At 32.5% G+C, this 19,142-nt stretch overlaps 1 protein-coding gene across 1 annotated transcript in view; it reads left to right on the top strand.

Annotated features, from left to right (window-relative positions):
- Positions 1 to 1,242: 1,242 nt before the first annotated feature.
- LOC108908804 (solute carrier family 2, facilitated glucose transporter member 1) overlaps positions 1,243 to 19,142 on the top strand; it is a 127,089-nt gene continuing 109,189 nt past the window's right edge. Inside the window, exon 1 of the mRNA XM_018712943.1 lies at positions 1,243 to 1,686. Coding sequence (XP_018568459.1) covers positions 1,471 to 1,686 — 216 coding nt within the window. The 5' untranslated portion in view covers positions 1,243 to 1,470. The remainder of the gene's footprint in view (positions 1,687 to 19,142) is intronic.

The following is a 19,142-nucleotide window of genomic DNA, read 5'->3' as shown; positions in this document are numbered from 1 at the left end:
TGGAGGCTCTGTTACAAAGATTTATCTGGAAGACCTGTCTTGTATACCTCCATGACTTCATTATATCGGGCAATATGTTTAAAGAAGCTTAAATGAGCTACCCTAAAACTGAATGCACCAAGTGTAGCTTCCTTCAAAGAGATGTTAAAAACCTGGGTCATGTTATATCAACAAGATTGATCCAAGGAAACGTGAAGTTGTACGAAACTGGCCTATTCCAATGTACAAATATCGCTTAAAGAGTTTCCTAGGTCTGTATTCCTATTACAAAAGATTTGTTCGATAATTCGCAGATCTTGCTACACTATTACACCGACTGACTTAAAATTGCTAACTTTATGAATAAACTCCATGCATTTCAAGAACAAAGAAACTCTATGTTCACCACCGATATTAGCCTATCAACGATCTGGTGAGAAATCACAAATCCAGAATGAAGAAAAAAACTAATATCATACTTCAGCAAGGCATTGTCGAAGCTAGAAAAGAATTTCTGAGTTATATGGAAACGCAGATGCATTGTAGATGATCAATTACAGAATTTTCACTAACTTTTACAGGGATGATCTACTACAAAATTAGTCAGAAATTATTATTTGCTGCCAAAAAAAAACGTAAAATTGATAATTTTTAAGTTGATACTACAATGTAGGTATTCTTGTTCAGTTCAGTTAGTGAAAAACAAAATGGATCAATTGCATTTATTGCATTTATTAAAATTTACAAAAATTAAAAATAAAAGGTTTTATGCTTCTGTTTTTTAATTCATATTTTAAAATTAGACGGGAACTAGTGATGCTTATAGCTAAAAGTTGTTTATAAATATTTATGTAATATACTAGGTACTATTACATTTTAGGTTGGAAACATTTTTTTGTTTCCAAAATTATATTATACAGTAAAAAAAAATTATATTCGTCATCACTTTTTGTCTATCTGCTGTATAGTTAAGAGGGATGACATAATTAATTTCATGTTAAATCTGGTGTTTGAAAAACCAACACAGTATACTTGTCAGGTGTCCAATAAATCATCATCTAATGGCGCTATATAAGATTACATAAACGTTTACATAGACGACAGAGCACGTTTATCAGTCAAATCGGGTACTTGGCATAAAATTTTGTATGTTTTCTATTGACGAAAAGAAAAGGACCAATGCATGACGTCGAGCGTCACGGGTTTAAAAATACTTTCCATCTTAAAGCGCCGCGACGACTGTGTCTTTGAGGGGTCATTCAGTCAGATTTTAAATAACGCCGTGAAGCTGTGTACAAATACCGCAATTAACAATATATCAATCCTCAGAGAAAATCCATAAAGAACTTTAGAACGGTTACAAAGTACGTGTGAATTTTTATCTGGACAGTCAACAAGTGGTTCTAGTATGCGCTGAAACTCATAAATCGACGTTTTTTCGCACTGAGTACTAATAAAAAGGTTAGATTTTCGATTTCCGTACCTTTCGAAATGGACCACGATGACGATGAAGGCGTCGGATTTATCCGTGAAAGTCACTACCTTAAAAGCCCAACGATCGAGCAGCAACAGGCCATGGCCCTTCTGCAAATACCTAGAAGGGACAATGTTAGGGAAGGCAGCATCTCTTCCAATGTTAGTGATTTGGACGTTCCTATATATTCCTCGGAAAATTTAACAACTAGACCAAAGCGAGAAGTTCCTGGGGTACGTATTTTATTTTTAGCAACAAATAGCTCTGTCGAATTTCTTTAGCTGTTAGAAATGTAGAAATTGTAATTTTATTATAAGAACAAGGTTATTTTTGGTGAAATGATACGTTTTTCAAACAAGTAAAATACCAGTATTTTAATAAAACTGTTTTGCTATATAAACATCTCTCTTAACACGTCCATATTAAAATGAAGGACATGTTTGCAACAAACACGGTTACTGTTATTTAAAAAATCACCTTTATTAGTTGCTAAACAAGTAGATACCTCTTTATTTATATCATAAATATAAGTTACTATAGTACAATACGAGGTGTGTTCACAAAATAACCGAACTTTATTTTTTTAAACTTTATTATTAATTTTATACGTTATTGGTTCTTGTCTCCTTCCAAGTAGTTCCCTCCCCTATTCACACACATTTTCCAGCGGTGTTTCCATTTCACGAAGCAGTCCTGGATAGCCTCATTTGAAATGACCTTTAAAGTATGTGACGAATTTGCTTTAATGTTATCAATAGTCTGAAAACGACAGTGCTTGAGGGAAGAATTCGAAATGCACAATTCCATTAAAGTGGAAAAAAAACACCATCACTTTGACACTGGATCGAGACTAACGTGTTTTCTTGGTGCGTGAAGATCCTTTGACAATTCACTATGATGATTGAACTTTTGTCTCAATCTCGTAGCCAGAAACCCAGCTTTCATCTCACGTTATGATCCTTTGAATGAATGTTTCATCGTTATTGGATTGTTCAATGAGTTGCAAATTTTACTGCAATTCGATGCATGGTCAATTTTTCAATTTGTCAGTCAAAGTTTCATGGCATGACCCAATTGAGATGCAGAGGTCTTCTGTAATTTCTTTGAAGTCAATCGGCGATTTGTACGCCCTAGATCTTTGGCCTTCTGAACGTGGGAACAGTTGAAGTCGAAGGCCTTCCTGGTCACACAAGAAAATTTTTTAAAGATAAAATACAAATTTTTTGTTCATTACTACCTTCTTGTCTTTGTCTTATTTCTTCTTGCCAGGTCTTATTTGATCTTTTTCAACTTTTATATTTGTATCTCGTGCTGAATATTTGTCATAATTAATATGCACGTTGTTGTATTCTTCATACGGTAATTCGTTGTTTGTTCATTCTTTGGATGAAAACAATGGAATCTTCCTTATTATTTTACTACCTGTAACTCCTTACAGTGTTTCTAAAAAGAAGAATAATATCTCTCAGTTTACTCGAAAAATGAACTATTTATATTTATTTTTCGAATTTTCATTTATTTTAACAGACAGCGCAAATAAAATAACTAGAATTACTCGTTCATAACAAAAACTTCATGTGATTTTTTGGTGTCGAAGAAAAAATTCCTGCAACTATTTTATTGGACGTTTTATGATTACGATATGTTAAAAATCGTGTATAGATATGTAGTATCCCAAAAACTTTGCAGAACCATGTTTATATATCACCTTTTTAGTTCAAAATTATTCAAAGAACTGTCCTTAAATATTTTCGATGTACTTAATTAATAGCCAGTATAGGATTACGTTATTGTGTTACTATTTTCGTTCTATATACGTGTATACATGTAAGTATAACTAAGTATTTCTCGTAGCTGATGAGCACAATTATTTAGGAGGAGAATAGTCATTATACTGATGTTGTTTTTGGTATGTATGTAATATGTACATGTACAAAAATAAATTCCTCTCTGCGTAGGTACAAACTTATCACTTACAAATAAAGCAATGGAGGAGAAATAGCATCGGTCTATTTAAAAAGCGTTACGTTCTTCATTATTTTAATTTTTGTTTAATATACAGAAAAAACAAACTTTGGTATTCCTCCTTTAAATAAATATATTTTATAAATTTATCTTAAATTCAAATAAATTTAATATACTTAACATGGTTTAATTATTTCTGCATTTTGGGGATCGTTTATTCAAGTGGTATCTTGTAAACACATATAATAAATATTTATAGAACAAAATATTGTAATAAAAAATAAATAAATAAAACGCAAACCTTTTCGAAAAAAATTAATTTCAAACGATAATATCAAAAGTTTTGACAATATGTAGATAAATGAATTTCTTTTTACCTAACCAATATTTGTCCTTTTTACTAAATTTCTCTTATAAAAGGAATCTGGAATTTAGGGAGGGTAGCTTAAAAGCTGCAGCACTTAGGCCCTATTGGGCCCCTGTACTTCCTCCCGTTAGGACATCAATCCACCTGAGCCGCTAACCAACCTATTAGAGAGAAAAGGTGATGACGTTGCTCAGGGGGATCTCTCTAATATAGGCCATAGAAGGCCAACGTTCTCCCAACACGGATTCTCTTATTGACGAGACGGCAGTGCATTCGCATAGCAATCTAGTACTGTCTCGTACTCCTGTTCACAACCACTACAAACAGGTGTTTGAGACTTCCTCATGTTGTGAAAGTGCTTCCCTTTCCCCTTCCAAGGAACATTGTTTGACTTCATTTGATAGAATTTTAGGAAACATTTTTGAATCTATTTGAACTTGCTAAAATGACACATACTCGTACAGAGTGATTCTGCACGGTGGAAACGGCGCCAAAGTGTAATAAAACTCGAACGAACAAAAATTTGAAATAATTTATTTCCCAAGGAAAAAAATAAATATAATTTTATAACACCTATTTTATATTAGCAAATCCAACTGCTTTTGCCGCTATTATTATTATTAATAAAATTAATTTGTGGTTTTAATATTAAAATAATTTAACATATCTACCTGATGTTACAACAACTATTCAAAATTTTGTCCATCGATGTGTAAACATATTTGGGCACATCTTACCCAGTTTCTACGAACTGACACAAATGTTGTCTTGCTTCACCATAACACAAATACTTCACTATAACACAAATGTCTTGTTTCACTATAAATTAAAACAATATATGTATTCCAACGATGTAAAGGTTGAAAATACTACAACTTCATTAATTTTTTTCGGAAACTATAAGGATTTTACAAACTTTTTTTTACGATATTGACTCCATTTTTCATGATGCATCTATTCCCAAATTTCTTCGGATAGGTTGGGAATCACCCTGTATATTAATAAAAATAAATTTACATGTTTATGTTTAACTGCAGAAACACCATAATAAAAAAGTTTTAAATACTATATAAAACAAGTATTGTGCCTACTAAAAACCTTGAGTTTTGTGTTATTAATGAGTTCAATATAAAATATAAAGTTCTTATACCAAGTGGTTTATGAAAAAATTTCCTTGAGCGTTCAGACAGATTAACTGTTTAAATTGAAATGTTAATTTTTAGAAAAAAATTCTTTCGAACCCCAGTGCGTACCTACATGAAGTATTTTACACTTGACAAACATAAAGGCATTAATAGGCATGATGACAGTAACCAAGAATCACTAAAATTATATGTTTATCTAATGAAATATGATTATAAAAAACGCATTTATTTTTATATTATGAGCGACACTGATAAAAATAAAACTACTAAATACAGCAAACCGCCATGATAGGTTGAACACCAATCAGAGCGAATTACGTCACATCTATGTAAATGTCATTTTGTGTCATTTGTACTCCGCAGTATTTATCTTCGTTTAAATATTTTGTGTTTCCCAACTATCAGTTGCTTAATTTTGTATTACCAAAACCAGAATCAGGAACCGTTAGGTAGGTACTTGAAAAGTTTATAAAAGAAGCAAAGAAAATATGTAAACCTCAACAACTGCGAGTTAATAAAATATCAAAAAGACTATGTTTGTGATCAAAAATTTATCCATGCATAAGTTGGTGCTGAAATACAAAGAACAGTCCTGCGACACATTTTTGGAAAAACTCGTATTAACTGATGAAAATGACATGAAAGTTGAAGAATAGACGACATCAACATCAAAGCTATTTTTGGCATGAGTTAAGATATGGCAGAGTGACGGTCTCACGAGCGCTTGAATTTAGTCGGTGCAAAACCAATGATGCAACTCTGATCACGTTAATAATGGGAGGAAAAATCTCAGACGCATCGGCCATGAAACGCTATAAAATGTTGGAGGATGAAGTGAGGAAAACTGTAAGTACAAGTTTGGGAAAAAAAATAAAAAATGTGGTATAATGGTTTACAAAAGCTATTCCACGATGGCAGAATCGCCTGATGGAATCTGTGAAGACAGTATTATTGAAATTAAATATACCACGAATATGAAAACTTTAAAAATTTATGTGGAAAAGGAATATCGACCCAGAAGTTTTATGTGCAGATGGCAGCTACAAATGTATTTAACTGGGCTTCGAAAGGGCTATTTCGATGTAGCTGATTGGAACTACAGTACAAATAAAAAAGTAGAAAAATTAATGTTACATTTGATGACAACTAGGTATGTATCAGATTTTCTTAATGTTTTAGTCTCTTCATTGAAAGATAATGTGTATCCATTATTATACCAAAGTACAATAAGGGTAAATAAAATGCATATACGTATACTATTATGGTAACTTTGTATTTTTATTTAATTAATGAATCTTGCAACACAAAATATTAGCACCTTATGTTTCCTGTTGACAAACATGGATGTGACGTCACGTAGACGCCATGACACCGGCGACCGTTTTCGTGTGAGTTTAGACTTAAAATTAAAATGTCAATATTTTTCTACTAAACCTTTTATTTTCTACAGAAATAATAGGTATATTTTTTGGAAATAGTAAATATTTACGAATGTCATAGAACAGATTTTTCAAAATCTGTCATCATGCTTATTACAAAAACTAAATTCTAATAGTTCTATGTTCTATACTTCTTATTTTATACAATTATCCCCTCATATTTACAACTTTAAAACGTTCAACAATATACCTAATGATCTATTTCAATTTTCAGGATATTTTACGGTCACGTAAATTTAGATGCATTTTTTCAGTTTGCTTCACACCTTAGAGTCTACCGGTGACAGCAGTTGTCAACTCTTTGGCCAAAAATATATCTTACATAATTGTTTACATTCACAACTCTGCCCTGTAATTATTTTTTTAATAAAGAGTAGGCACTGGAACAGAAATATATATTTTTGACGTGTGAATGATGCGTGTTATTGTTTTCTTAGAAAAATACATTCAAAAATATTAAATTTGAATTTTTGAGTTAACTGTTTTACGATGGTAACTTTTACGTAACTTTACTTGAAAAACCAAAGAAAATCACAGGTTTATCAAAAATAACATTAAAATAAAAGAGGAATTGATTTTAAACAGTAACCAAGAAAAAAATGCAGGTCTTTCAGTTTGCAATAAAAAAAGCGGTTTGAAATTGCCGAAATGCAGCTGAAAAAATGGCACACTTATATTATTTACAAAAAGTTAAGCAACTTTTAATCTCACGCTATGCCAAAATTTAAGTTTTCATCTGCACAATTCCAGAAAAGACTGCATAATTTAAAAAAAAAAAAACAGTGACCATCAGTTTGACATTGGATCGAAACTGACGTGCAATATTAGGTCATGAGGATCCTTTGCCAATCTATTATGCTGATTGAACTTTTGTCTCAATGTCGTGACCCAGCTTTCTTCTTCCGTTATGATCCTTTGAATGAATCGTTACTGGATTGTTCAAGGAGTGGCCGAAAAATGTCCTCACGATTTTCTTTCTGTTGTTCGGTCATCAAACGAGTACAAATTTTGCTCGACGCATGTTCAATTTTTCATTTAAAATTTCATTGCCTGACCCAATTGAGATGCTAAACGCTTCTGCAATTTCTCCGACAGTCAATCAGCGATTTGCACTCACCAGTTCTTTGACTTTCTGAACGTGGGAGTTTCCTGTTGAAATCGAAGGCTTTCCTGGTCGAGGATCATCTTCAATTGACCACTTTTAAATCGTGGAAACTATTTGTAACATTGCGTACGACCATCATTTCCGTAAAGCCGGCGCCACACGATGTGTCTTCCAACGTTGAACACATTAACATTTGCCGCATCGTGAGGCCGTATGACATAAAATTTCATGTGTCCAACGTTGGACGATTGGAACGATCGGGCCAGTGTCGGAATTTTTGCCCCGCGTCAAAGGGTGCTTACAATGTTGGAAGCAACATTCGATGAACGGCTATACGAGCGGTTGAGCGTTTGACATGCTTGCCGTGACGTGATTGATTGTTTTCTTGTCGCAGCAGGTTTATACATTTTATTATTATTACTATAAAATTACAAATAACAAAGTAGAAAAATTAATCAATTTATACTTTTTGCAATCGTATAAAAAGTTTCCATTCGTGCGTATTTAATGTGTTCATTTTTTTGTTACTAATAAACCATTAATGTTCTCCTAGTTTTTCCAATAATATCTGAATAAATTAAGCTAAAAGCACAGAATTATGGATTATGGGTATTCTGGACATGAAAAAATCAAATCCGTTCATAGTTTTGAAACTAGTACAGTACGGCATATCGCACTTCTTTTAAATATCATTTTTGCTGGTCTCGAATGTTGACTTCCAATATTGAGTCCAATATTCACCCCACCGCGTGTCAGAAGCATTTGCCAAATGCTAGTGTGCTAATTTAGATCCCAATGTTGGTTCAATTGGATCCAACGTTGGATCCAACGTTGATACATCGTGTGGCGCCAACTTAAGTTTGTCCTAAAGTTAAAACGTTTGCATACAAGTTTTCCCCAGTTTTACGCAAAATTTTACGTTGCAACATTGTTCCAGAAAATCGCACATTTCAAAATAACGAATACCTAATAATATCACGAAAACTGAGTGAAATATCAACAATCCAAGAACATGTGGTTACAGAGGAGGCTATGTGCAAAGCAATGCTGCTGACCGCATATCACTAACGGAGATATTCTCCATTAGCGCGCAATTAAAAGAAAGTTCGGTTATTTTCTGAACAGACTTCGAATGGTCCATTGAAAATAAGGAAATAGGAAATCAGCAATATTGTTGATGAGGGGTAGTATCAAGAAAATTTGTATTTTCGGATTTATATTTGGACGCTTTCTCGATTTACTAAAAGGCGTCGTGACTCATCCCGCTTTTGGAATTTCTGATTTATATTTGCAGGATATTGAGTAAAACTATATAAGTGTAATCTGATTCTGCTCATCATATCCGTGCTTAGAAAGATTAAGTATTTGTAACGCAATAATAAATTTTTTAGCTTGCTCACTGACGGCCAAAGTACCTATTAATGACGTCGAACATCAAAGCTGGCGACATCCATAACAATGCGAGGACAATGCAATGCATTGCGATATTGCTTGATAACTGTTGTAATCATAAAAAGTAGTCGTAAAGTGGCAATAAAAAAATATATATACAGTTAGTTGCCCAACTTAAAACTAGAATATGTAAAAACGTTGAGGTTCATGTTTGTTTGTGTCTCTTGATGTAAAAAGTTGTAATAAAATTTTAAACACGCCATTAAAGAATTAAAATTATCACCGCGTTATGTGTTATAATACACACGGTTCACACTTATTATTTAAAAAAAAATTAGTTGAACTACATGGAGTATATAATTTGATACTTTCATCTTAAAAGCTTGGTTGTAACTAATAGAGATATGTATAATGTTACAACCGTTTTAGTGTCTTTTGTAATTATTTCATACCTTAAAAATACCATGGACAAACATTTACTCAGATAGTCTAAGTCTAAATAATATTACTTAACTCTTTATAAGAATATCCTGACAACGCAGGAGTTAGAAATTGGAGTGTCTAGATATACCTGTTGTAAAAACTGCAGAATATATTTGAAGACATCTAGTTATCTTTTGTAATAACTAAGATAGTTCCTGAATCTTACAGAAATTCTCTGAATAGAGCAAATATGTCAAATATGTCAACAAATATACGAGGTTTGATAAAAATGTACGGGAATTGATAATTTTCTCACAACGCATTTATTTAACCTTCAAGTTTTATCCCATCTCTTTGAAAATAGTCCTCCTGTGACATTATACACTCAGGGCCCCCGCAAGGCTGAGCGGTGCCCTCGTGCGGGACATTATTTTAACGCCCTTTATTAATGTACGAAATCCAGTTATAAAAAATATATATTTTTTTATTTTATAATAAAACAACAGATTTTTGTGTGAATATCAAGAACTGATTAGCTAACGCGTTTCGTTGTTTTAATTTATACCCCTGAACCTTTCGTGTCCGAACTGCCAGTTCGGACTCGAACTGGAAAAATCCACCAAAATATGCAAGTCTGGACCAATTTTTACAGCTCGACAAGTTTTCACGTTTATAGACAAGCTTGGCGATTTACGAATACTGCATAATATTCGGATTTGGTTTAAAAAAATGCAATTCTTTATTTACAAAAAAAATGTTAAATATTAACAAAAATTTAAAATAAGGGTTTAATTGTTAATAAACGATTTTATTTAATATCGCTCGACCAGTATAGTTGTTTATTGTTTGTTTTTAATCTTGCAATAGCTTTTTGAACTACTTCTACTCAACCGATTCTTACAAAACTTTCCGCACATATTTTAGGTTTCCAAGAAAATATTATATTATCATATTTTATGTTTAACCCCACAGTATCAACCCCTGAGCGAGGGTGAGAGCTGCCCTTAAAAATTTTAAATTAAAAGGAGATCAAGTGATACCTCGTTTTAAAGGTCTTTTTATCATTTAATGTTTCAGTCGTAGAGTAGAGGTAGTTCTAGTCAAGTGAAAAACTAAGAACCAAAAAATAGAAAGTATAGGTAAAAATATTTCTGAGATATCCTGACCTCTGGAACATTTAACAATTAAAAATAAAAACGTGGGGGGCAAGTTCGCTAAAAAAATATTTTAACCTACATCCCACATTTTAAATTAATTGTTAATTTTTAAAGAGGTTAGAATCTTTAGAAAGTCTCATAATGTGTCCTAATAATTATTTTCCCGTTTTTAGTGCACCAGATTTTATTTAAAGTAGTAGTTCAACTTAAAAATATTATTTATGTATATTACATACAAATATTGATAAAATTATTAATTTCATCTCTAAGTGTTTAATAAAACCTTAAGTTAAAACTGTATGAAAATTTAATATGTCGTAGCACCAAAATAAATATTTCATATTTCTTACATTGGGTCGGGTGAATAAAAACAAGTGAACGCTTTTATCCGTCAATCCGAAAGTTAATACTTGTTAATCCTTAACAAACTAAATGTGGCCACTAAGTATTTGCTTGAAACTTGACAAGTAAAGGCATTAACTTATTTTTATTCACCCTGCGCATTATTTTTTTTTAATTTTTATCTGTTTTTTTTCTGGATTTTTAAAAATTCTTTTTTACTGGTGGAACACTGGTGGAACGCCTCTTTAGATATCGTCTTGAGCGCGGTTTGTGATTTTGCCTTTATCTCATCTATTGTTGAAAAACGTTGTCCTTTGAGTATCCTTTTGAGTTTGGGAAATAGGAAAAAGTCACAGGGATCATGCCAAGAGAAGAGTGGTTGCGGCATCACAACGTCTTGTGTCTTTTGCCAAGAACTGTTGGATAGGCAAAGCAGTATGTGCCGGTGCGTTGCCGTGGTGCAAAATTCACGAGTTGTCTCTCCTGTTCTTGTCATTTTCTGCTGACTGGCTCACGCAAATTGCGCAAAACTTGTAGGTAGTACTCCTTGTTAATTATCCGACCGGACAGTAAAAATTCGTGATGAACTATTCCATTTTAGTCGAAGAAAACGGTTAGAAAAATCTTCACATTTGACCAGATCTCGCCTCATGTTCGATGTCTTCTTGGCCTTCCTGAAAACATGTGTACCATTGCGATAAACTCGTGGCTGAGACTTAGTATCTCTGACACTGCTACCAATATATAAAAAAAGTATCAACTCGATAGACAAGATACAACACTCGCAATCTGAAAATTCCAGTTAAATATTGACCAAACTTCGTGTAAGGGTATGGGTGAGATATAACCTACAAAGTACACCTGTCTAATCTTAAATATTATTGCTATCCAATGTCTACTAGCACAAAGTATAGCTTTGCACCTATAGGTACTTTAATATGTTAGAAACTTGTTGAAGGTTAAAATATTTTTTGTTATTACGATCTGTCAAAGTTGTCAAAGTTTGTAAACTGTGTATATAAAAATTGTGTTATATACCTAAAAGAAATTCGGTACGATATTACACTGTACAAAAATTTCACTCAATTTTACTAAATAATGTATCAATTTCTGTTCACACCCGATTGAGTGAAATTTTCACTCTATTAGTATGAGTACAACTGAGTGACATTATTGCATCAGAAAAGAGTGAGTTTTACTAAAATCCGAGTTACTGCTAACTATCAATTGAGCGACTTTTGACTCCCTTCTGACTAGGTATATAAAATCAATTTAGAGTTGATTTTTTTCTCTAATATGATTTAAATTTAACTAATATTGAGACATGTTTTACTCAGACTTGGTTTTTAATTAACTAAATATTGAGTGCAAAAATAAATCACTCATAAGTCATTAATTAAGATATACAGTGTTGAAATTAATTTACTTCGAGAGGACCTTCTTCTGTCCTCTCTGAGATCCGCCATCACCGGCTAAGGCTTGTTTTCCTGGCGATCACACTTTTCTGGAGCATCTAACGGACCCCTATCAACTGTGGTCCAGATTCCAGAAGCAATATGTAAGTGGTGCCATCTTCACGGCGCCATTCAATTTACTCTGATTTAGGTACAAGTGCACCAAAAACGAGTACCTATATTTGAGTGAAAGTACTGCGCAATATTGAGTGAAAATGTAGGTACTCAATAATTTCAATCAATGGATTTACTCCGAACCTTTATTGCTTTCACTCATACCGATTTTTTACAGAGTACTTTTAATGCAAATTAATTTTGCTTTATTCGTCATTTCGCCTTAAAAAAATAATTTGCCACACGTCGTTCCATCTAATTGCCTATCATGTGTAGAGATAAGGCGGAAGGTACACTGCCTTTTTATCATTTAACAAAATTCACTATACCTGCTATTAACTCAGGATTATCTCTTTATTCTAACGTCAAAGGAGGAGGGCTTCTAAGGCCNTAAAATAATTTAATATATCTACCTGATGTTACAACAACTATTCAAAATTTTGTACATCGATGTGTAAACATATTTGGGCACATCTTACCCAGTTTCTACGAACTGACACAAATGTTGTCTTGCTTCACCATAACACAAATACTTCACTATAACACAAATGTCTTGCTTCACTATAAATTAAAACAATATATGTATTCCAACGATGTAAAGGTTGAAAATACTACAACTTCATTAAGTTTTTTCGGAAACTATAAGGATTTTACAAACTTTTTTTTACGATATTGACTCCATTTTTCATGATGCATCTATTCCCAAATTTCTTCGGATAGGTTGGGAATCACCCTGTATATTAATAAAAATAAATTTACATGTTTATGTTTAACTGCAGAAACACCATAATAAAAAAGTTTTAAATACTATATAAAACAAGTATTGTACCTACTAAAAACCTTGAGTTTTGTGTTATTAATGAGTTCAATATAAAATATAAAGTTCTTATACCAAGTGGTTTATGAAAAAATTTCCTTGAGCGTTCAGACAGATTAACTGTTTAAATTGAAATGTTAATTTTTAGAAAAAAATTCTTTCGAACCCCAGTGCGTACCTACATGAAGTATTTTACACTTGACAAACATAAAGGCATTAATAGGCATGATGACAGTAACCAAGAATCACTAAAATTATATGTTTATCTAATGAAATATGATTATAAAAAACGCATTTATTTTTATATTATGAGCGACACTGATAAAAATAAAACTACTAAATACAGCAAACCGCCATGATAGGTTGAACACCAATCAGAGCGAATTACGTCACATCTATGTAAATGTCATTTTGTGTCATTTGTACTCCGCAGTATTTATCTTCGTTTAAATATTTTGTGTTTCCCAACTATCAGTTGCTTAATTTTGTATTACCAAAACCAGAATCAGGAAACGTTAGGTAGGTACTTGAAAAGTTTATAAAAGAAGCAAAGAAAATATGTAAACCTCAACAACTGCGAGTTAATAAAATATCAAAAAGACTATGTTTGTGATCAAAAAATTATCCATGCATAAGTTGGTGCTGAAATACAAAGAACAGTCCTGCGACACATTTTTGGAAAAACTCGTATTAACTGATGAAAATGACATGAAAGTTGAAGAATAGACGACATCAACATCAAAGCTATTTTTGGCATGAGTTAAGATATGGCAGAGTGACGGTCTCACGAGCGCTTGAATTTAGTCGGTGCAAAACCAATGATGCAACTCTGATCACGTTAATAATGGGAGGAAAAATCTCAGACGCATCGGCCATGAAACGCTATAAAATGTTGGAGGATGAAGTGAGGAAAACTGTAAGTACAAGTTTGGGAAAAAAATTTTAAAAATGTGGTATAATGGTTTGCAAAAGCTATTCCACGATAGCAGAATCGCCTGATGGAATCTGTGAAGACAGTATTATTGAAATTAAATGTACCACGAATATGAAAACTTTAAAAATTTATGTGGAAAAGGAATATCGACCCAGAAGTTTTATGTGCAGATGGCAGCTACAAATGTATTTAACTGGGCTTCAAAAGGGCTATTTCGATGTAGCTGATTGGAACTACAGTACAAATAAAAAAGTAGAAAAATTAATGTTACATTTGATGACAACTAGGTATGTATCAGATTTTCTTAATGTTTTAGTCTCTTCATTGAAAGATAATGTGTATCCATTATTATACCAAAGTACAATAAGGGTAAATAAAATGCATATACGTATACTATTATGGTAACTTTGTATTTTTATTTAATTAATGAATCTTGCAACACAAAATATTAGCACCTTATGTTTCCTGTTGACAAACATGGATGTGACGTCACGTAGACGCCATGACACCGGCGACCGTTTTCGTGTGAGTTTAGACTTAAAATTAAAATGTCAATATTTTTCTACTAAACCTTTTATTTTCTACAGAAATAATAGGTATATTTTTTGGAAAAAGTAAATAGTTCCGAATGTCATAGAACAGATTTTTCAAAATCTGTCATCATGCTTATTACAAAAACTAAATTCTAATAGTTCTATGTTCTATACTTCTTAGTTTATACAATTATCCCCTCATATTTACAACTTTAAAACGTTCAACAATATACCTAATGATCTATTTCAATTTTCAGGATATTTTACGGTCACGTAAATTTAGATGCATTTTTTCAGTTTGCTTCACACCTTAGAGTCTACCGGTGACAGCAGTTGTCAACTCTTTGGCCAAAAATATATCTTACATAATTGTTTACATTCACAACTCTGCCCTGTAATTATTTTTTTAATAAAGAGTAGGCACTGGAACAGAAATATATATTTTTGACGTGTGAATGATGCGTGTTATTGTTTTCTTAGAAAAATACATTCAAAAATATTAAATTTGAATTTTTGAGTTAACTGTTTTACGATGGTAACTTTTACGTAACTTTACTTGAAAAACCAAAGAAAATCACAGGTTTATCAAAAATAACATTAAAATAAAAGAGGAATTCATTTTAAACAGTAACCAAGAAAAAAATGCAGGTCTTTCAGTTTGCAATAAAAAAAGCGGTTTGAAATTGCCGAAATGCAGCTGAAAAAATGGCACACTTATATTATTTACAAAAAGTTAAGCAACTTTTAATCTCACGCTATGCCAAAATTTAAGTTTTCATCTGCACAATTCCAGAAAAGACTGCATAATTTCAAAAAAAAAACAGTGACCATCAGTTTGACATTGGATCGAAACTGACGTGCAATATTAGGCCATGAAAATCCTTTGCCAATCCATTATGCTGATTGAACTTTTGTCTCAATGTCGTGACCCAGCTTTCTTCTTCCGTTATGATCCTTTGAATGAATGTTTCATCGTTACTGGATTGTTCAAGGAGTGGCGGACAAATGTCCTCACGATTTTCTTTCTGTTGTTCGGTCATCAAACGAGTACAAATTTTGCATCAACTCGACGCATGTTCAATTTTTCATTTAAAATTTCATTGCCTGACCCAATTGAGATGCTAAACGCTTCTGCAATTTCTCTGACAGTCAATCGGCGATTTGCACTCACCAGTTCTTTGACTTTCTGAACGTGGGAGTTTCCTGTTGAAATCGAAGGCTTTCCTGGTCGAGGATCATCTTCAATTGACCACTTTTAAATCGTGGAAACTATTTGTAACATTGCGTACGACCATCATTTCCGTAAAGCCGGCGCCACACGATGTGTCTTCCAACGTTGAACACATTAACATTTGCCGCATCGTGAGGCCGTATGACATAAAATTTCATGTGTCCAACGTTGGACGATTGGAACGATCGGGCCAGTGTCGGAATTTTTGACCCGCGTCAAAGGGTGCTTACAATGTTGGAAGCAACATTCGATGAACGGCTATACGAGCGGTTGAGCGTTTGACATGCTTGCCGTGACGTGATTGATTGTTTTCTTGTCGCAGCAGGTTTATACATTTTATTATTATTACTATAAAATTACAAATAACAAAGTAGAAAAATTAATCAATTTATACTTTTTGCAATCGTATAAAAAGTTTCCATTCGTGCGTATTTAATGTGTTCATTTTTTTGTTACTAATAAACCATTAATGTTCTCCTAGTTTTTCCAATAATATCTGAATAAATTAAGCTAAAAGCACAGAATTATGGATTATGGGTATTCTGGACATGAAAAAATCAAATCCGTTCATAGTTTTGAAACTAGTACAGTACGGCATATCGCACTTCTTTTAAATATCATTTTTGCTGGTCTCGAATGTTGACTTCCAATATTGAGTCCAATATTCACCCCACCGCGTGTCAGAAGCATTTGCCAAATGCTAGTGTGCTAATTTAGATCCCAATGTTGGTTCAATTGGATCCAACGTTGGATCCAACGTTGATACATCGTGTGGCGCCAACTTAAGTTTGTCCTAAAGTTAAAACGTTTGCATACAAGTTTTCCCCAGTTTTACGCAAAATTTTACGTTGCAACATTGTTCCAGAAAATCGCACATTTCAAAATAACGAATACCTAATAATATCACGAAAACTGAGTGAAATATCAACAATCCAAGAACATGTGGTTACAGAGGAGGCTATGTGCAAAGCAATGCTGCTGACCGCATATCACTAACGGAGATATTCTCCATTAGCGCGCAATTAAAAGAAAGTTCGGTTATTTTCTGAACAGACTTCGAATGGTCCATTGAAAATAAGGAAATAGGAAATCAGCAATATTGTTGATGAGGGGTAGTATCAAGAAAATTTGTATTTTCGGATTTATATTTGGACGCTTTCTCGATTTACTAAAAGGCGTCGTGACTCATCCCGCTTTTGGAATTTCTGATTTATATTTGCAGGATATTGAGTAAAACTATATAAGTGTAATCTGATTCTGCTCATCATATCCGTGCTTAGAAAGATTAAGTATTTGTAACGCAATAATAAATTTTTTAGCTTGCTCACTGACGGCCAAAGTACCTATTAATGACGTCGAACATCAAAGCTGGCGACATCCATAACAATGCGAGGACAATGCAATGCATTGCGATATTGCTTGATAACTGTTGTAATCATAAAAAGTAGTCGTAAAGTGGCAATAAAAAAATATATATACAGTTAGTTGCCCAACTAAAAACTAGAATATGTAAAAACGTTGAGGTTCATGTTTGTTTGTGTCTCTTGATGTAAAAAGTTGTAATAAAATTTTAAACACGCCATTAAAGAATTAAAATTATCACCGCGTTATGTGTTATAATACACACGGTTCACACTTATTATTTAAAAAAAAATTAGTTGAACTACATGGAGTACATAATTTGATACTTTCATCTTAAAAGCTTGGTTGTAACTAATAGAGATATGTATAATGTTACAACCGTTTTAGTGTCTTTTGTAATTATTTCATACCTTAAAAATACCATGGACAAACATTTACTCAGATAGTCTAAGTCTAAATAATATTACTTAACTCTTTATAAGAATATCCTGACAACGCAGGAGTTAGAAATTGGAGTGTCTAGATATACCTGTTGTAAAAACTGCAGAATATATTTGAAGACATCTAGTTATCTTTTGTAATAACTAAGATAGTTCCTGAATCTTACAGAAATTCTCTGAATAGAGCAAATATGTCAAATATGTCAACAAATATACGAGGTTTGATAAAAATGTACGGGAATTGATAATTTTCTCACAACGCATTTATTTAACCTTCAAGTTTTATCCCATCTCTTTGAAAATAGTCCTCCTGTGACATTATACACTCAGGGCCCCCGCAAGGCTGAGCGGTGCCCTCGTGCGGGACATTATTTTAACGCCCTTTATTAATGTACGAAATCCAGTTATAAAAAATATATATTTTTTTATTTTATAATAAAACAACAGATTTTTGTGTGAATATCAAGAACTGATTAGCTAACGCGTTTCGTTGTTTTAATTTATACCCCGTGAACCTTTCGTGTCCGAACTGCCAGTTCGGACTCGAACTGGAAAAATCCACCAAAATATGCAAGTCTGGACCAATTTTTACAGCTCGACAAGTTTTCACGTTTATAGACAAGCTTGGCGATTTACGAATACTGCATAATATTCGGATTTGGTTTAAAAAAATGCAATTCTTTATTTACAAAAAAAATGTTACATATTAACAAAAATTTAAAATAAGGGTTTAATAATAAACGATTTTACTTAATATCGCTCGACCACTATAGTTGTTTATTGTTTGTTTTTAATCTTGCAATAGCTTTTTGAACTACTTCTACTAAACCGATTCTTACAAAACTTTCCGCACGTACTTTAGGTTTCTAAGAAAATATTATATTATCATATTTTATGTTTAACCCCACAGTATCAACCCCTGAGCGAGGGTGAGAGCTGCCCTTAAAAATTTTAAATTAAAAGGAGATCAAGTGATACCTCGTTTTAAAGGTCTTTTTATCATTTAATGTTTCAGTCGTAGAGTAGAGGTAGTTCTAGTCAAGTGAAAAACTAAGAACCAAAAAATAGAAAGTATAGGTAAAAATATTTCTGAGATATCCTGACCTCTGGAACATTTAACAATTAAAAATAAAAACGTGGGGGGCAAGTTCGCTAAAAAAATATTTTAACCTACATCCCACATTTTAAATTAATTGTTAATTTTTAAAGAGGTTAGAATCTTTAGAAAGTCTCATAATGTGTCCTAATAATTATTTTCCCGTTTTTAGTGCACCAGATTTTATTTAAAGTAGTAGTTTAACTTAAAAATATTATTTATGTATATTACATACAAATATTGATAAAATTATTAATTTCATCTCTAAGTGTTTAATAAAACCTTAAGTTAAAACTGTATGAAAATTTAATATGTCGTAGCACCAAAATAAATATTTCATATTTCTTACATTGGGTCGGGTGAATAAAAACAA

This window comes from Anoplophora glabripennis, unplaced genomic scaffold (genome assembly GCF_000390285.2).
Source record: "Anoplophora glabripennis isolate ALB-LARVAE unplaced genomic scaffold, Agla_2.0 scaffold456, whole genome shotgun sequence".
NCBI lineage: Eukaryota > Metazoa > Arthropoda > Insecta > Coleoptera > Cerambycidae > Anoplophora > Anoplophora glabripennis.
The sequence above is the reverse complement of the archived record's forward strand: the minus strand, read 5'-3'. Positions and strand labels throughout refer to the sequence as shown.